Source organism: Strongylocentrotus purpuratus, unplaced genomic scaffold (assembly GCF_000002235.5).
Source record: "Strongylocentrotus purpuratus isolate Spur 01 unplaced genomic scaffold, Spur_5.0 spur5_scaffold_12, whole genome shotgun sequence".
Lineage (NCBI taxonomy): Eukaryota > Metazoa > Echinodermata > Echinoidea > Camarodonta > Strongylocentrotidae > Strongylocentrotus > Strongylocentrotus purpuratus.
In genome coordinates, this window is record NW_022145597.1 from 456,112 (window position 1) to 477,500 (window position 21,389).

The window sequence follows — 21,389 nt, forward strand, 5'->3', positions numbered from 1 at the left end:
CATTCACAATCTGAGATCACGAATGTTGTATTCTTAGCTTTGAAGGGTTAACATCAGACCTCAACACTCGTATAATAATTGAGAAGCCTAGACGCAAGAAACAAACATCATGACTAGCTGTCAGTAGAGCTGCATACAATACAAGTGAACTTGGGAGTCTTATTGGATTATCCGGCTTTCAGGCAGACGTCTGTCACCTAGCTGCCAGACAACCTCCATGCAGAAAGTGACATGACAGACCTTATATCAAGAGATAATTCACTCAAGTCCTCTCCCATTGGTGAGATTAGAGGCAGGTGCGTCGTATGGTGGTAGTACATACATGCTCGTATTTTTACCACCATCTTGTTAGTACGTGTAGCTTTCTACACTATCATATTGGAGAAGCTTGTACACGTTTATACACGTTAAACTAAAGATTGTATTAGGTGGTGAAATCGCTAAATTTCAATTTAATATCTTTCGACGTTTTAAAATACTCAATGCAGAGTATTGTAAAACATCAATTAATTCTAACAGATTATCGCTGGGTATGATAGCGCTGAACTTGTGGGCATCATGAAGATAACTACAATGTTGTTGTAGGCTATTTACAACAATTGATCTACTGTATATAATGTTTTCACAAATTCACTTCAGTGGTACATGCTGTATGTGAAATTATTATTAGAGATTCTAGACGACCTATACAGGTCATGTACCTGTAAATGTACATAAATAGCAGAGAGGATGATTTTAGATGATCCCACATTTTTACAGATGTCATTTTCTCCAGGCAAATGCTTCGATTACAAATTGGCTTTTACATAATGTAGACCTGGAAACAGTATACAACCAAACATGTGGTTTGACTATTTCAAGAACCTTATGAACAAGAATCCAAAACTGTCAAAAGAACAAAAAGAAATTAAAAACTTTACGGACGACGCAATACTGCAAAAAAACTTCTCATCTTTAGATTTTAGGATAACTCCAAATGAAGTTCTAGGATGTATTGAAAAATTGAAAAGAAATAAGGCCCCAGGAAATGATTCAATTTTAAACGAAATGCTAAAGGCAAGCCGATTTGTTTTGACACCGATTTTAGCAAAGATATTTAACTTAATCTTAATTAGTGGTTGTTTCCCTGAAAACTGGTCAGTGAGCCTTCTAAAACCGCTTTATAAAAGTGGGTCTGTATGTGACCCCTCAAACTATCGAGGAATATGCCTATCCAGCTGTCTTGGCAAATTATTTTGTTCGGTTTTAAACCGACGTTTAGTACAGTTCCTTGAAGACAATGAACTGTATAAACCCAATCAAATTGCGTTCAGAGCGGGCTACAGAACGTCTGACCACATGTTTGTTCTAAAAACAATAATAGATAAATATGTAAGAGGCCGGGCAAAGAATGATAAGAAAGGTTTATATATATGTTTTATAGATTTAAGGAAAGCCTTTGACAATGTTTGGAGGGATGGTCTTTGGTATAAAATGTTAAAACAAGGTATTGGTGGTAATTTTCTGAGAGTGCTACATGACATGTATTTAAAATGTAAAGTATCCATAAAACTAGACGAGGGCGTCACCTCGTGTTTCAATACGAATACCGGAGTAAAACAAGGGTGTGTCATTAGCCCGACATTATTCAATATGTTTTTAAATGATGTTGTAGATATTTTTGATACCTCAGTTAGTGAACCAGTAACGCTACATGACAAGGACTTGAACTGCATAATGTATGCAGACGATCTAGCAATTATTTCTAGATCCCCTCAAGGAATGCAATACTGTTTAGATAAATTCACTCAATATTGTAACTCTTGGATGTTGAATGTTAATGTCACCAAAACTAAAATAATGATATGTAATAAGTCAGGCAGGTTGAATGATAAGAGTGATTTTGAAATAAACGGGAAAAACTTACCTCGGTAAAGGAAATGAAATATTTAGGCATTGTTTTTAGTAATAATGGATCGTTCAAAATGGCGACAAGGGACTTAGCGGATAAGGCCAGGAGAGCATTATTTAAACTTTATAAATCTTTCGGCAATTATACGCCCAGTATTAAAACCTTATTACACCTGTTTGATGCAACTGTACAACCAATTTTGCTTTATGGATCCGAAATTTGGGGTGCTAGTGCAATAGACATGAAGAAAATTCTTCAAATAGAAACAGGGAAAACAGGACTGTATTATAAAAACGATTTTGAGAAAGTACACATTCAGTGTTGTAAAAATATCTTAGGGGTAAACCGCAAATGCAGCAATTTAGCAGTTTCAGCTGAAATTGGAAGGCATCCTCAACTTATTCAAATTGCAATAAACATGCTCAAATATTGGATACGAATACGGAGTTTGGATGAAAATGGCCTTGTCTATAAATCTTTTGAAGAAAACAAAAAATTAGTAAATAACGAACAAAGCTGTTGGTTAATGTCAATTCGGGATATCTTTAGTTCACTAAATATTTGTAATAATGGAAATGAGACCGTATTGGACCCTGAAAATATACAAATTTCTCATAAAGATTTTGTCGAGTTATGTAAACTTTGTTTGGAAAGGAGATTTGATGAACAATTAAAACTAGACTTATTTGATGATAGGGATACCCGTAAAGGAAATAAACTCAGAACCCTCAGACAATTTAAAAACTCAATCAAGCAAGAAAAGTATTTATCTCATATACCAAATATAAATTTAAGAAAAAATATCACCAAACTACGTCTAAGCGCGCACAACTTACCCATAGAAACAGGAAGGTATAAAAGACCAGAAAAAACTCCCCCGAATCTACGATTCTGTGAAGACTGTAATATGAATCTTGTAGGAGATGAATTCCATATAATTATGAAATGTGACAAGTATAAAGATTTACGAGTAGATTTTATAGAAACAATTAGTAATCTGGAAGAAAATTTTTGTAATTTGGATAGTCAAGAAAAATTCATATTTATAATGAGATTAGATAATGAAGTTGTAATAGATAGTTTTTCTTTGTTCACCAAAAACATAATTGCAATGAGGGGTAATTTTTAGATACTATATGTTATAACAAAGTAGTCGTGTACAATCTTATGCTTTTGTTTTAGTTCTCATTTACATATTTCGTATTGCATGACTTATTGTTTATTTAGAAAGGTGTTGTAAATGTTTTATATTATGTTTTATATATCGATTGTTGCATTACATTGTAAAGTGATTATAACTATGTCTATAAACAGAATATTGATGTACATCAATGATGTTTAATAAATACAATACAATACATGTAATATTTTGTCCCAGAAAAAAGTAGAAGATTAGACAAATTAAAAAGAAACTCTAAGTGAGATAAAAAATAGAAAAAAATAACTACACACAGTTGAGGAGGGCAATAGAATTGTGTGTGTTTTAACTTTGTGTGCAGTGTTTCCACATCTCATATAGATTAACAATGTTCATGTGTATGTTAGCGTCCTACATGGACGATAGATAATTTTTGTCTCTATATCTCTATACACAAACATTATAGTGCCACTTGTCAACAAAAATGGTACTCATCTAGACATCCAAAATTCTATATCCAGCAAGTGCCAAAATCAAATTCATTATCCGTCACTTTCTGATGAGTTCAATAAAAATAATAGTTGTCTCATGTCGGTTGATGAAAAATCGTTAAAATAATTCAACCGATAGAAAGAGAAAATAATATTTAAGAAAATTCTGATCGCAGCCTACGTCATGGTTGAATCATTATTGTTTCGACAGACTGATGCATGCCGGGAATGAATCTAAACAGTCTAGCCCATGCAGTGGGATATTAGAATCTTTGTGTGACTTTTATTTTGATTCGGGGGCAGTCTGATGATATTGGAAGTCCAATGGCTTCTATTGGTAAATCAATAATGATAAATCATTTGTGATAATTATCTTACGATCTTAGCTATAAAAGATTTGCTAAGCATGATGTGAACGAAATATTCCTAAAAATTCAAAAACAATCATTAATAGAAGAGCGCGTGACAGCTTTGTTTATTACCCCCCCCCCCCCCCCCCCCCCCCCCCCCCTTCCCCTCCCCCTCAGCTCCTTTACCCTATACAGCATAGTCAGATGTTCATAATGTACTGTACATAGCATGTACAAGTACAAATGTATATGCCTACTTTTCACCATCGCATTATCGAATCCATTATTGTCGATAAAATGAACGCTTGTAATAGCCCCTGACTCCATCACTTCGAAATTATTTATGCATCATTAATCTTTATCGCATTGATAGTCTCACTTGTTTAGAGTGCTTATTTGTCATTTCGAAATCATCCAATAATAAGAGAAAATGGACGTAATGGAGAAGTAGTGGAGAAGACAAGAGGCAAAATGATATAATGATGTTTAGCTCTTTGGGGTTTTTAAACGGTTTATGATAATTATTGTGATATAAAATCTATGTTCGCTTTGTACAATCATAACCAATAATTCATAAACAATATTTTCTTTTAATTCAAGTATAAATAATCATTGAATGAAACACGAACAAAATAAGAAAAATTCTTTAAATTGTAGTAAATTTTCCTTTCATGTCGCAAGACAGTGAATACATGAACAGTGTAATCGCACTCTGTTTTACTCATAAACAAAGTCAAAATGCATGACTTTGTAAAAGTCAGAATTTAATGACTGTCCATACCTTGGTTTCACGAGCTATGCATGTACTCACGCCTGAATACGGCATAAAATCTCTCTCTCTCTCTCTCTCTCTCTCTCTGTCTCCCCCTCTCTAACTCTCTCTCTCTCTCTCTCTCTCTACCTGTCCCTGTCGCTCTCTCTCTCCTCTCCTTCCCCCTTCGTCTCTCCTTTTCTCTTTCTTCCTCTCATTCTCCCTCTAAACATTGTCTATCTCTTACGTATTAACAAATCGTATCAAACTAAAACTACGAGAAAAATAATAAAAAGAGGGGAGATTCAGTCGTACCGTTGTTTTGGTCATCGATGCGTTGCAATATGGTAAGTGCCTAGACAAGTTTAAAACCTAACATTCACACGTTCAGTTTACCATAGAAACGAGACACGTTGATTTTCACACGAGATTCCCGGCGCTGCATGCTCACAACGTATCCATAATTGATTACTTTAAAACCGTTATACAATCATGATTGCATTTTGTATAAATCATATATTGTATTCTGTCTCTGATATTGCAATATTTTTCATCATAAAACATGGCACCTTGTGCTTGGTCGTGTACTGTACTTGTTTCTATGCAGGCGCCTATACACTGCAATCAGGTTTTTGTTTTAATAATCTTCATGTATTACTGTAGGGCATATTCACTTTTCTTCTGTATTTTGTAGGTCTACATGATAATTATTTCCTCAACAATTTTCCCAATACAATTCGGAATTATAATAAAAGTACACGTAGTATCAATAACTGAGGCAAATACAGCAAATACGGTAGTGTGCTTAAGCGTTTGTTGCCGAATAGTTAAGTCCAAACTGTAATCAATTCTTGACGCATTGGTGGGAATATTCTGACGGGTATTTTCCTTTAAAAGTAAGGTTATTTCAGATGAATGTTTCAAAAGCAATCATTCTAGAAAGACGCAATCAAGCGAGAATATCCGCCCTTCGGGAAGGCCCTTGGAAGGAAAAAAATATATGTACATTGCATGGGGTTTGCTCTATCGCGAAACAACCCCTATTTCCCCACCCCTATTGATAGTCACGTCCTTATACGCCACAGTTCACCCCCATGTTCCCCCTTTTACCTTTATACCCCCACCACGCACCCCATGTTCCCCCTTTACCCCCCCCCCCCCCCTTTACCCCCACCACCCCGCACCCCCTGCCCTAATCTCCACTCACTGTGTGCTTGGGGATATCATTAATACTCCGCCATTCTAGAGCTACCCTATTGTCGATCTCTGCACAACACGGTCCACACAACCATGACAACTATATAGCCGCCACATTGCCCGCTCGTATAATTATACCGATTGTTACGTCACAATACTGAACCATCTTTCTCCTGCTACACGAAGCAAGGTGAAATAAGGGTGTCCATATTCCCTTTCTTTTGATCGAGATCGGTCTTGCCGAAAATCGCATTCAGCGCCTTCGATCTGTAACAACTGCGATGAATAGAATGTGGGCAGCTACCGAAGATGAAGAATAAAAGAAAGAAAATCGAAGGTTGATCGCTCCGTGCGAAGGGTCTTCTTCGCCTTTTGTCCATGATAAATCCCTTTTGAGCAGCAACGTACATGTATATAAACGTTAAAGCGAATCGCTGCATGTGCACGGCACCTACGACTCCAAATATCCAATAATATTCTTCTAATGACTACATGTACAGTATGTGGTGTTAAGGTGCCGTAATGGCATCTCGATGTTATACATAAGGAGAAATGCCTTATTGTATCTTTGTGTGCATGTAGGTGGAGACGTTATCGATCATTAAAATCCCAAGGATTGTCTCGTCAGACATGATGGTCAGACAGGGCTCGTCTCTCATCTTCTCGTAGTAGAATTACCCCGATCAGAACATATATCATTCTCATGCTAAAACGATGCTCAAGTATTCTCACATTAGCATGTATGTATAATGTATACACAACTTACATCATCATACTCATCTCAGCATCTCAGCATGGCAGCATGGCGGCGCAACATGTCAGATGACACTATCGCGAATTCTCCGTTTTACCTTTACTCATAATATTTTCTACATGTACAGTAAATACGTTTCATAAAACATATCTCATTTACCTTGCTTTATGCCTCGCTTATCGTCATTCTATTCGAAATAATTTGATGCTCTACACTGCAAAGAGTTTTAGACGACAGCCGCAGTTTTATCTTAGAAATTCAATGATTCTATTAAGTTATCAGCTACAGGAAATTGTCTCTCAATGCTGTCTTACATACTCGAGGAACATCGCTTTCTTTTGATCTCCTCTCTCTTTCTTTCTTTTTCTTTAAATACAGATGACGCTACCTCTGACAGTCGTCCGAGTGGTTTTTAATCGACTTTCAATTCTTACGACGTACATGTACTTTTTTTAAACAATAACACATTTATATTGGTCAGTAATTGATAGCAATTAAGAGTAACGAACGCGTCGGTATAATTTAGAAAATCCTTCGTAATACACGAACTAGAAATAGGTAAGTGTGAGGATTGATGTCCATGAGAGTAATCTTTAACTTGATTACATCTTACAAGAAGGCCATCTTCCTGAGAATCTCTTATATGGTTTCAATAATTTCGTCGGATGGAAACGTCTAAAAATGGGTCGTTTTACATTTATTTCCTAGTGTATATTCTTCTTCTTCAAAGGACTGAAAAGCCTCACCTGATTGGTATTTGTCTTGCATATCAGATGCTCTGTTTGATGTGATGTATAGTATGGAAGAGATGAGAAAAAATGCGACTACGATGGAGGTTCTTGATAGCCACTGTTTGTTGAGTGTACCGATCTTGCTCTTGTCCCGTCCCCCGAGTCCAACCCGGTGGCGCCATGGTGGTTTCCTGAGGCGGCCAGTTCGTCTCACAGGCTCGGATTGGACTGCTATTTCATGTGATTGCATTGTTCTGAAATGGAAAAACAACAGAATAATTCATCTTTGATTAGAATGATCAAAAACAAATCCGAAACGTTAAATCATCTTCACCTATAGAGAAATGGCCGAAAGTTGTAGGGCAACGCCCTCATTCCGTATGCAAGATGATATTGATGATGATGATGGTGGTGATGTTGGTGATGATGATGGTGATGGTGATGGTGGTGATGTTGGTGGTGGTGATGGTGATGGTGGTGGTGGCGGTGATGGTGGTGGTGATGGTGATGGTGATGGTGGTGGTGATGGTGGTGATGTTGGTGGTGGTGATGGTGGTGGTGATGGTGATGGTGGTGGCGATGGTGGTGGCGATGATGGTACTGACGGTGATGGTACTGACGGTGATGGTGGTGGTGACGATGATGGTACTGACGGTGATGGTGGTGGTGACGATGGTGATGGTGATAATGATGGTGGTGACGGTGGTGATGGTGATGATGATGGTGGTGACGGTGGTGATGGTGATGATGATGGTGGTGATAGTGGTGGTAAGTTTTATGATGGTGGTTATGACGAGGAAGATGATGAGGTTCTATGAGAATAATAATGATTAAGATGATGATGACTTGATGATGATGAACAAAGCAAGTACAACACGTTCTCAAGACGCTACAAACATTATAAGGGTACCTAAGTTCTTATAGAACATTTATTTAAGTCCAAGAACGTTTTTTTTTTCTTTATGAGATGATATGACGATCAGGATGATAATGAGAAGTAGGAGGATATCACATAGTGATATTCGTGCATGTAGTGGTGGTGATGATGGTGCTGATGATGGTTATGATGGCGACGATGACGACGACGACATTTGTGATGAGGAGGAGGAGGAGTCTATAGCGGTAATGATGATAAGTTTGGCGACATCCATGATTTGCCTTTATTATGTACATGTACATGTGAACATGTACAAGTCATGCCACCTTTTCATTCAAGGAAATATTTCTCGACGCTGCTACAATCCCTACATTAAGCTTATTGTTGAAAGTATTTCATTGTTTTAAAGCGCTGTCAAATTCTTTGTCATAATGAAAATAAGAAAAATGCATCATGAAACACTCGTAACAGAATTTTCACAAACGGTTACATTTCGATGTTTCTGTAGAGTGCTTACTCTGAAAAATTGTAGATGTCATGAGCACTATTATTATTATTATCATTATTGTTGTTATTATTGTTATCATTTTATTGTTGTTGGTGTCGTCGCTGCTATTATAAAAATGGCAAATTTATCATTAACCATTAAGCTCAGAGAACTGTGCTATTGTAAATTGGTGATGATTCATAATATTGTAATCATCTTTCACACCAAACTTATTATGAACGAAGACATAATTTACAAAGAAAGCAAAATACTGAAATGTGCATCGTCGACGTCCTATTAATAACGGAATAAATCCTCCTAGACTATAATAATCAGTGTACGCTTTACGTCACTCATAACCAGGGGCGGATCCACGTAGCGAATATTCCGGCCCGCCCCCCCCCCTCGCCCCTAGCCCCCCAAAACGATAAAAAGATAGGATAATAACGTAAAGTTAACCTTTATAAAACAAAAAACAAAAGCGCCCCCCCCCCCCGCTTATTCGCCGGCCGGCGGTGTCGGCACTAAATTTTGTATTAAGATTTGGCTACCCACCCACCCCCCCCCCCCCCTTCACGCCGTCTGGATCCTCTGCAGGCGCGGATCCACGGTGGGGGGGGGGCTGACGGGACAACAAAAAAAAATTAAAAAAAAAAATTCTCACGAATTAGGTGAAAAAACAAAAATAGTGGTCTCACCCCCCCCCCCATTGGACCAAAAAAAAGTGCCTCCTACCCCCCCCCCCCCCGCTTATTCATCGAAGGCTGAGTCGCAACTAATATTTTTTCACGGATTGCCCCCCCCCCCCCCCCCTCTTCCCGCCGGCTGGATCCGCCAATGCTCATAACACAACATTTTCTGGGAATTTCATTGAAATAAGAGGATTCTTTGAGCAAATTTATTCAAGGAGTTATCGGTAGATTTTTTTTTTCTTATTTTATTTCCAACCTTGAGGGAGAATCGTGAACATCTTCAATCCTAGATATACGGAGAAATCATCATTGACCTTGCTCTGCCAAACATCTCGGCGTCATTTTACTTTTGTATCTTGACAGATCTAATAATACATCTTTTCAATTATTATTATAATGAACATGCAGGCCTTGTGGTTGGATGGGAGATTATAAAATAAGAAGGAAATACAGAATTATTGCTGAATGTAAACACGTTGTGTGTCCGGACAGGTTACTTATCTGGGACAGCTAGGTCATTTTCCAAACGGAAATAGAGTCTACAGTGTATGTAAGAAGTACTTTGCAAGTAAATATTATTGGGGGTGTGCATGCGTGGGCAATGAGACTTAAAACTGTCACGTATGCGGTTGGGGATTTAGAAAGGTATATAATAGAAAAACGTAGAATAATACTACATTACGTGTATACTTTGGATTTATTCTTACAACTTTCTAGATATCTTGTGAATGATTTATGATAACTTGAATGAAAACGATTCCGATTTCTTGCTTGAAAATGACCTGCCCGGACCTACCACTAGGTCTAGTCCAACCACATAAGTTACATTCAAAATTGAAAAGACACAAAGAGCCATCAAATTAGTCAACTAAATACATGTAGACCTAGACCTCTAGGCTAGATATAGTCTATGTCAAATTGACAACTATTCCAATAATTCTTAGCGTGACCGTATAAAGGAATCAGAAATTATTTTTCCAAAAAAATATTGACGACCACTTGGCCCTTTCACAAACAAATTTAGTTCGCGATTCAAATCTTAGTTCTCCTTCTTGTTTTTTGTTGTTGTTGTTGTTGTTTTGCTATCGTTCAAACTCAGGATAAATTTCACTTTACGCTTCTCGATTTTTATCTAATAAAACAAATTAATATTTTTAGAATCTAGGCCTATCTGATTTCGGAAACAAAAAACAACAACAACAACTTTAAAACGCAATGAATTTGATTTGCGCGCAGACTCGGATGCGGCGTTAGTTACGAAATGAAAAGTAGATCACCTTGTGCCTTTGTAAACTCACATTTTGCTCGGCAACTTAGAAATAAAGATCTTCATTATCTTTTTGTTACCATAACTGTCCAGTTTAGCAATACAATTGTTCTGCAAAGTCGAGGATTTAGATCTTTATCATATTATTAAGATCGAGATCTCGATCCAATGTTGACATTTTGGGGACAATAATATCATGAAAAATGAAGAGAAGAGAATAATGTCACCGCTGTCTTTAGATTTAGGTCTAGAGGTCTAGATATTAAAGTAAAACTGAAAGTAAGATCTTATTCTTTGTGCATGACTAAGACCAACAGTATACTAAGAAGAGACGAAAAGGAATTCTCACACATTTTCCTGGTCTTGGTCGAAATATATGAGGCAGTGCCTCACATCTAGAAAGTCTAGTCTAGAGTAGAGTCTAGATCTATGTCAATATTCACATTAATCTTCCAATCGTGTCTGCTGAACGAAATTCCTTTCCTCATTTTTTGTTTCTCCCAATGAGACGTGTGCACACAAGTATTTATTAGGGGAAAATCATAAGAAAACAAATGCTGGCCGAGAATTACTCGTTTCAAGAGTCAAGACGGAGAGAGAGAGAGAGAGGGCATAACAATGACAGCATCATCATTCATCACCGCTTCTAAAACCAGGCACCAGTCCACACTCCTGGCAAAGCATCACACAAAAATGAATCCTTTTTACAGCTTTCCGAGTATCTGACGATAATTTAGCAAATATAAAACACAAAAACATACACATATAAAACTCCGTTACCTTATTGCGTGTTCATTTCCCTTCATAAAGATAGCTTAATTTCCTTTAAATGATAAATAATGTCCAGTTATTTTCCGGGCTTGTGTATTTTGCGAGTTTCTTGTCTTTGGCGACTCGCATTTAGTGATGTGCACCTTTTTGTGGCGGTTGCATGTACGCTATGGTAAACCTGTGCGCAAGCGCGCGAGCTGCAGCTCATCCATTGACCACTGTATTGTAGTAGCGCGCGCTGGAATGACCAATAGTTGCTAGGAGCAACCGGCGCACAAAATGCACCAGAGGATAACAGGACTCCATTTAATCAATTTCTTCAAGAAGTTACGTCACAAAGGAAACTCCCCCGAGAAAAAGGTAAATACAATGGTCTTACAAAGTGATATATTATTCACTAGTCGGAGGCTCATTATTAATTAAAATCAGGCGGTAGTCGTGTTATTGGGTGCTGGGAAAACATTGTGATCATCTCCAAGTCAGCAAACAAAATTAAAAGCAAACAAAAGTATGGAAATAAACTTTGTCTGCAAACTGAGCTTCGTAAACAATAAACAAAGACAGACATTTTATATTGTCTTTAAAAAAGTATAAATATCCTATCTTTAGAGATAATATAATACCTGCTAAACATGTTTTATGATTATTATCACATAATTTTCTTTGCGGTTTACTAAACACTGTTAAGAAGCATATAATTTAAGTACCTTCCCTTTTTTTTACAGTTCAAATCCTATAGTTCTATTCTTTTTTCTGAGGGCACGATTCTTCTAGAGGATAAAACTTACAATAATAATGTACCAATTCATATTTCAGGTAGAATGCCATAATTATAATTATTTTCCTGAGATTGTTGTCCAATGAAAGGCCCTGTAGATGTTGGCCGTATATGTGCACAGAAAGCATCATATACACTTATTTGTACCAAAATGCTGCATTTAATTCATTTTGGTCGGACCACCGACGTTGGACAACCCGCCCGCCTAGGACAATATCCCCCGGACAACTGCTAATAATGTACCCTTTATCATATTCCACCCATTGTGCGGAACTTCTATAAGAACTTGTTCAAGTAACCCTATATTTGGTTCGCTTCTTTGCTCCGGGCTTTATTTCGTCAAAAGGTTAGGGGTTTCAAGTAAGCGTTGCTACTGGTTAGGGTCATACAGGGATGTGGTGTTAGAGTTATACAGGGTTAGGATTAGTGTTGCGGTAAGTATCTGGGTTAGGGTTAGGGTTGAGAATAGTGTGGTTCAATGTAAATTAAGACTTCGGTTTTTAGTTCAGGGAACTGACAGCAGAGCAACTGATTCCTAACGGGACGTTGAGGAGAATACCTAAGAAGAAAAAGAAGAGTTCTAAACTGTTTTGGGGGCATGCATTTAGGGGGTAGTTATTCTTGTCAGTATGTCGTCAAATCGTACATCTTCGGATGGTCAATTACACCCATTTAAAAACAAAATTGATGTAAATCACAAATAATGATTCATTCTTTAAAGATGAAGTTGAGTTCTGGTCATGCAATTGCATTGTGAAAGAAACGGTGTGGAATCGACCAGAAAAGGTTGATCATCTAGCATATTAGAATTTGTTTGTATTGCAACTTTGCAAGGTTCTGGAATCATCAAATGATAAGAAATTTGGCCAAGTCTTGGTAAAGTTACAAACACTGTACACAGAAATTTGTATATGGGACTACACGAACACGTGGCGTAAAAATCCCACCCCCGAGTTTTACGGTGTTACATGCCATATTTAGAGTATGAAGGCATTTGAAGAGCCATGCTTTTCAGGGAACGTGTCTTATCTGATGTTCTTCCACACTTGCATAATAAGAATGATAACGCTCACAAATTATTTTTCACCTCTTCCCAGAACTCAACCTTCTCTTTAAGTCTGTCTTAGTTATCATTATTACAGGAAAGTTAGTCTAAATCCCCGCGAAAAGAGCTATACAAGAAAGCAAAATGTCATTAAAACAAAACGGAGATATACAAACATTACGAATTTAGCTAACATGAGCACATCTAAATCAGAAATTATTGACTCTCGTCAATGCATCATTTTTGTCATTTTAGGCCTATTTATAAGTGTTTTATTCTTGTAATATTTATTGCTGTTGCCTCTGCTCATGTAGCTGCTTTTTTGTTGCTTTTTTGTTCTTGCTGCTGGTGTTGTTGTGGTTGCTATTGTTGTCGATGTTTTTATTGTTGTTGTTGATGTCGTCGTTTTTGTTGCTGTTGTTGTTTATGTTTACTCTTTCAGGCACGAAAATAATCACCCACATGAAGAAATTTAAAAATTGAATTGGATTGAATCGAAATGATTTTGATTTGCCACGATAAGACAGTTTTGTATAATACATGTAATTTCACGTATTTCAGAACAAAACCTAAAATACTTCAAAGCGAATGCCGTCAAAATGTTCAGGTTTTTTTTTAAAACAGATATCATTTTTTTAAATCTCTCTCTCTCTCTCTCTCTCTCTCTCTCTCTCTCTCTCTCTCTCTTTCTATCTGCTCTATTTATAAATGATTCATACTTTGTCACCTTTTGGTCACCGTTTCCTATAATCGCACCTGTCATTTTGACACCCCAATCAACAGTTCTCTTTCAAGTCAATCGTTATATGGGTATGTACCTACTACCGAACGCCAACGTTTTTCACGTCCTTTTGTTCTCGTGTTTTTTCCACTAAAAGTCTTCTCTCAAAATTGTAGGAACCTCCCGTGGCATATATAGAGACATTTCCACATTAGGATAGTCATACATGTTGTTAGTAAACTATGTCCATAAGGGTGGATTGATTTCTTTCTTATATCTTTTCATGAAGTGATTGGGGCAATATGATTATTCTTGATATATAAAATGTATAACTTATCTTCTGTGAACTTTATTGATCAATCTAATGGTTCACATAAATTAATTTATAAAGTTCTGAGAAGACAATATCTTAATCTATCAAGATTCAAGAATAAATCATATTGTCAGAATCATTTCTTGAAAAGAGGGGAGAAAACATTATTCCACTTGATATATTTGTTAACATCTAATCCTCTCATAAATTATCCATATCCCTTTATTGTAATTTTCTTGTTCCCTTCTTCCTTCCGACTTTATGCCTCTCTATCCCTTTCCATTTTCCAATGCCATCGCATCTATGTCAATTTAAATTGATCATTCTCGGTAAACATATAAAATTTCCTATGTACAAGCCCTATAGACACCAACTCTCTCTCTCTCTCTCTCTCTCTCTCTCTCTCTCTCTCTCTCTCTATCTATCTCTTCTCTCTCACTCTCTTTCTCTCTCTCACTCACACATAATGTCTTCCTCGTTCAGTTTCTCTTCCTTTTGATTTTACCATGGATCCTGACCTTACTCACAAATGTCTATAGTATACGGTACCATATTTCTCTTTTTTTCCCGGCAATTTATTTGTTTATATACCCTTTGCTCCTACATGGGTCCCGCCTAGTCCTGCTCCATGCCGTTTAAAGGGGGGGGGGGGGTCATGTCACTCCCCGGGTCAAGCCCCGTATTGGTGTGTTAGATCCCTGAGCATCTATTCCCCTGATGAAGGATGCATTCTCCCTGCATTGCTCGCTTTCCCGCCAAAAAAAAATCCTGCATTCCAGAATCCATAAAAAAAATCGTTAAAAAAGAAAACATTGCATAAGGGGTTTTAGGGTTTCAGGCAGATGATCATAAACTTCATATACATTCCATATTGTGTTTACTTTTACACTCTCTCCCCCTCCTTCTCTCTCTCCACTTTTAATCTCTCTCTCTCTCTCTCTCCCACTCTCCATATTCCTCCTATTACTAACCCCTTCCTAAAAACGGAAGCGGAGTATCCTACATCTTTAATACATGATGAAGGAGGCGCCCCTCTCCTTTCAGTAAGTAACGTAGCTATACAAAACAAAACAAATCAAGAAAGAGAAAAGGGGACGGGATGGGCGACGTTGAACAAAAGTTGATAGGACCCCTCCAACACCTTAGATATCCTCACTCGTTGACGTTGTTCTTTCGCATTTCGTCAACACAATATTTCCGGTTCCCCCGCCCCCACTCAATGACGCCAGTGTTCCGTCAATGGCTGGACCTATGCTGCGCTAAAGCGCCCCACTGTTCTTCGAAATAATGAAGTATCTAAATTAGAATACCGCCTCTGTATTTAGACCATACATCTCTTTCCGTCGTTGAATTGGAAACACTATTTCACTGCCTAGATAGATGGTGTTTGAGAGAATGATGAGGGTGCTTTGAAAAACCACGAAGGACTTGACCTTTTCGTACGAACTCCATGGAGACACCTTAAAAAGCAGTGTTTAGACAGGAAGCGTTCGATAAAATACAGGTGAAATCTGAAGGCCAATTTATTCAACATTCATTGCATGTTGGAAATGGCGTAACCCCAACGGGAGGGGCCTCATGTGATCGATAAGCCCCCTCCCCAAAATAAAAAGATGATATGACTGCTCTCAGACCCGCCCCTACAATGCCACTTGGACCAGCTAGTGCAGCCCCCCCCCCCCCCCACCCATAATAGAATAGGGTTAGGGTTGAAGGTTAAACGAGTAACATTTTAAGTTCTCTTTTTTTATACAATTAGATTGAAATCAAAATGTTATCCCACATAAAATATAAACCCGCGTAAAAATTTAGTAACAACTAAACATTTATAACATCTAACAGGGGGAGTGGAAAGTAAACATGCTAATGGACATTAATGGCACTAGAAAATATCTACGAACAAAAGAGAACGAACTAATAAATATGATCAAAGTATCATATTTACCTGACAACGGCGCTCAAACTCAACCAACATCCAAACATGCAATTCTTGTTTTTACGACGTTTCTCCAAAAAAAATGAACCTGATGAAAGAGTAAAGTTCAATTGACCATAATACTGTCCACTGTTTCAACATGTTCATCCTTGCATCAACGCTTCGTAAGAAGGTTAACGATGTCAAAATATGACGTAACAAAAACCCAGACATGATAATGTATTAGGATATGAGCGTAAGACACACCCACATGGTGTTAGTTCAAGATGCGTTAATCGGTGTGCTTTAATAGAATCGTAAAAGATAGTTTCTAGGAGCTGTTCTCTCAATTACTACGGGCCGGTGTGGAGCCAGGATTTACATCTCACATACAAAAGAAGGTAATATCCTTTGGCAAGATATTTATCTGCACTTGCTACTCTCCACCCAGGTGTTAAATGGGTACCCGATAGGATGCGAAAGTTCATATGGTTGAACGAGCAAGTGTGCGCTTGTAAAATGGCGACTGGCTGGAATGCTCCCCAAGGAGTGGAAAATGTGCATAGGCCTACATTGTGTGCGGGTAAGCCTGAATCCGGGGTAATAATATATCTGTAAAGCGCTTAGGCACATCGTCGGATCGATGTATTAGGCGCCATATAAACACGGAATAGTATTATTATTAATATTAAGGTAAGCATATTGGGTTTTTTTCGTTGGTGATTTTCACATATCTCTACCAACATGAACAAGCAGGCAAAACAACAGAAAACCAACAAAGAAAAACACATTTTAAGTGTGTTTTGGTTCGCAATATAATAACAATCAGGAGAAGAAGAAGATATTTATTTCACCTGTTTACAAATAATTATATTTCAATAGTCAGGAAGTCATTCCGTGTTCATTGTAATGGGGCACTTAACAAACATTTGTGAATTAAATTAAATTACGAAAATGTCCTATTTTGCATATCACTTTGCATGTATTTTGAAAAAAATGAAGACTAAGGCGGCTCTATCGAGGTTCTAGGTATTTTTTCAATTATTATCATTGCAAGAGAATTGTAGAAGAAGTTATAAACCATAGCAGAGGCATACAGGGCCCATCGAAAATATACCGAGGAGGCCGACGGAGTGAGAGAACAATTAAATATTTCTTTACCATGTGAGGGGCATGTCCCCCTCCCCGCTCGATCACTTTTCTCCCTCCAATGTGGTCCCTTTCGACAGACCCCCACCACCCCTCCCCCTCTCTCCCCCCCCCCTCCCCCCCCCCCCCAAAAAAAAAAAAAATCCGCAGTACACCATTACACAATTTGATTCACAGGATTGTAGCAATCGGTGCTCATTACGGGCAAGCTGGCGAACCCATTTCTCCACGAACCCAGATTGTGTTCTCTATCTGAAGTGTGTCGAGTGATATTTAAGACAGCAAAGATGGGTTAGGTTACCATTCTGCTCACCTCATTCCCTTATTATCACAATGAGACTCTTGTGTATAGCGTAATCAGTTACAATTCTATTACAGCTCCAAATATTAGGGCTAGAATGGGGGGGGGCGCTTGATCTATATTTTTTACTGCTCTACTATTTGTTCTATTAATATAAAAGCCAACCTCTCAAGTGCATTTAACTTTTCTTGAAAAGTGATGGATTCAGGTTTTTCTGAATAGGGTGAGTGAGACTCGACCCATGTTACTCCTCTATACTGTTGGTCTAAATAGAGGCCACGTGCTTCGTTTTTATCAATTTCAGAGAATTTATCTCATTTCTTTTAAATCGATAATCACACGATAGAAAGGCGAAGAGTGGGGCATCCAGGTTTTTTCTGGCATGCTGGGGAGGGGGCTCTATTCATGTTCCTACTCTAACTCTTGTTCTCAAAACAACCTAATTGCTCTTTTTATATTCAAAGCGTTTACATCAAGCTTCTTTTTTCTTAATGAAGATCGATTAGAACAGGGTGAGCAGATGAAAAAGTGGATAAGTGGTGTCTGAGGCGTATCCAGGATACTTTTACTGGGGGGGGGGGCTGGAAACTGAAGTTCAAAATCTCTCTGACAAGCACAGCGAGATAAAGAAGAGAAGAGAGAGGAGGGTAAAAAAAAAAAAAAATATTTTTAAAAATCTAATTTTTCATCATTGGCGTCTAGATTGCTGCCGAGAGTACCGTTATAATCATTGTGTACTTACTGCATGCCAGACTGTGTTTTACCGGGGCAGCCCCCTCCCCCTCCCCCCCCCCCCCCCCTCACACCCTTGGATCCGCCAATGTTATTCATTTCAATGCGATCAAACATGTTGGTTGTGGCCTGTCTAAACATTGCATGTCTTTCTAATGTCAACGTACTCTACGAAATCTAAACTTAGACGAGAAAACATGAGGAACGGGGAAAGAGGGTCGAAGAAAAATATACTTCCACAATCGTCTCATAATCCTCAGAAAAACAAACGTGCCAAGAATTTTCCCATACACCACTCTCTCTTTCTGCATCACTTCTGAAATACATATTTCTCATATTTTTCTGTTAGGCATGGTATATTTAAAGACTCTTGACTTTCATACAAGAGGTCCTAGCTATAGGTTCGATCGTTGTTCAGTGCTTACATCCTAGGACAAGGTGCTTAACCGGCATTTAGTCTCTCTCGACCCAAGCTTATCAAAATGGTAACCAGGCAATGCTGTGGTGGTAATAATTGTGTGGTGGTTTTAATTAGTGCTGTAGTCAAACGTTTAACCGTCCGGTATCCGACCGCCCATGGCGGATTCCGTTTTCAATTGGACGGTTTCGTTTTCCCGATTTTTTTTTTTTTTTTTTTTTTTTTTTTTTTAATAATTTTTTTTTTTTTTTTTTTTTTTTTTTTTTTTTTTTAAAGTTTCGATTTATGCCCCTCCACCTGGCACTATGCCTGGCAATGTCTCACAGCTCAGTAATCTGTGTGTTGACTCACCACTCCAAAACTAGAACAACACTCCAATTTGTCTGTCATCTTGGTTTGAAAGTAATCTTTGTAATAGATCTCATCATCTCAATATGTAGTTTATAATAATAATTCATCCAACTTTTACACAAGGTTCTGTCCTAGGTCCTCTACTGTTTTTAATTTACATTAATGATCTTACACATTCTTCTAAAAACAACATTGTTACTATTATTTGTGACAAGTTCACAAGCACAAATCGGCTCCTTTAAATGCACCTCGCAGTTAAATGAAAGTTGCCGACAGAGTCGGTAAAAAAAAATAAATAAAAAAAAAAATGTTTTTTTTTTTTTTTTTTTTTTTTTTTTTTTTTTAATTTTTTTTAATTTTTTTTTAAAAAATCGTTTAACCGAAAACCGTTCGGTTTTGACTGGCGGTTAAACGGAATTGGAGATATCCGTGATGTTACAGCACTAGTTTTAATTGTGCACAGGAAATGGAGTCTTGATAGTAATTTTCCACATTTCACAAAAAAATATTTAACCATCCTCAAAAACCACGTTTTGCAAACGAACATATCATAAATATTATAATTCATCGCACCATTAAAACGATACTCTTGGCAGTCGCGTTCATCGCTTGGTGGCAGTGTCGCCTGTGCAAAAATGTAGGACGTACCTCCCAATGTCATATCCCACAGTAGAAACTAACTTGTAAGAAAGAGCAAGAAAATAGTGTCACGTCCATGGAGATATAAATACTATCATCGCATGACGTCATAGTTGTCACTGCTTTATCCTATTTCTTGCATCGAATATTACAAACACTCACGCATGTGCTGGTTTCGCGATTTGTTTGCTGTTGTCGTTGTTGTTGTTTTTATTCTATTTTAGTATGAATCACCTGGCCTGATAGAGAGAAAAGAGAGAGAGAGAGAGACAGACAGACAGACAGAGAGACAGACAGACAGAAGGGGAAGAAGTTTGGGGACTGTAATGTTAACACAGAGTAAATAATTATTCATAAAAATCAGTTTACTGGAAAACCCATGAACATCTCAATTACATCATGACCAAATGAGTGAACGCGAGTTCAGACTGGTATCAATTTCTTACCTATAGCAAAAACGATTAAAAAAAAAGATAGTTAGTATTTGGAGCAGTATCTGGTTACCCATAGCAATGATATCACTCCATTGCTTATACCCCAGTCACATTAAAGAGACCGACAACAGACCAATCGGTTTGACTGAGGTATTGGTCCGACAGCAGACCGACATCAGACCAATCGGCTTGACTGAGGTATTGGACCGACAGCGGACCGACATCAGACCAATCGGCTTGACTGAGGTATTGGACCGACAGCAGACCGACATCAGACCAATCGGTTTGACTGAGGTATTGGACCGACAGCAGACCGACATCAGACCAATCGGTTTGACTGAGGTATTGGACCGACAGCAGACCGACAACAGACCAATCGGTTTGACTGAGGTATTGGTCCGACAGCAGACCGACATCAGACCAATCGGTTTGACTGAGGTATTGGACCGACAGCGGACCGACATCAGACCAATCGGTTTGACTGAGGTATTGGACCGACAGCAGACCGACAACAGACCAATCGGTTTGACTGAGGTATTGGACCGACAGCAGATCGACAACAGACCAATCGGTCGGTTTGGAATCGGTATATGGAGTCGGTTTTACGGTGTGACCGAGATATTGAACCGAAAGCAGACCGACACCAGACCGAACACATAATTACATTCTCCGAATGGTCAAAAATCGGCCGGTTTCGAGTCGGTATAAGGTTGGTTTTGCGGTGTGACTGACGTGTTACGCCGAGGATTTTAGCAGTCACCACTTAAATGCGCGGGAAAACATCGCACAATTAATCCATTTCGGCTTGATAATATCGGCTGGTCAAAGTATAATTGAACCTCAACCAATCTCATCTGTATTTATTGGAAAGCCTGCATGCGTATAATATTACACAAATCTCTGAAATCCACAGCATATATAAAACGTTTATAGCTAGATTGGGCGTTAACATCAGCATGGCGATTAAGAGAATAATGCTTTTTAACAATTTGGGCGTTCATTTAAAAAAAACTTAAAATATCCATTTAAATGATATGAGGTAAACGAAAAAGACCACTATATTGAAATAACACTTAAAACATATGACTGAAATAATTAATATAACTCAATTTGAGACTAAATTGTTTATAAGCGCCCTTTAGGTTGGACACGAAATGGCGAATACATTGCGGCCCTTGTAACTCAGCAACAGACGA

The 21,389-nt window shown here is 38.0% G+C and overlaps 1 protein-coding gene across 3 annotated transcripts in view; it reads right to left on the bottom strand.

Moving 5' to 3' along the window:
• Positions 1–21,389, bottom strand: part of NCKX (testis potassium dependent sodium/calcium) — a 44,961-nt gene that overhangs the window by 13,413 nt on the left and 10,159 nt on the right. The window contains exons 1-2 of one of the 3 annotated variants that reach the window (XM_030981350.1): positions 11,407–11,553; positions 7,319–7,557 (exon numbers count right to left, since the gene is read on the bottom strand). In XM_030981350.1, coding sequence (XP_030837210.1) covers positions 7,319–7,557; positions 11,407–11,432 — 265 coding nt within the window. In that variant the 5' untranslated portion in view covers positions 11,433–11,553. 3 annotated transcript variants of the gene reach the window in all.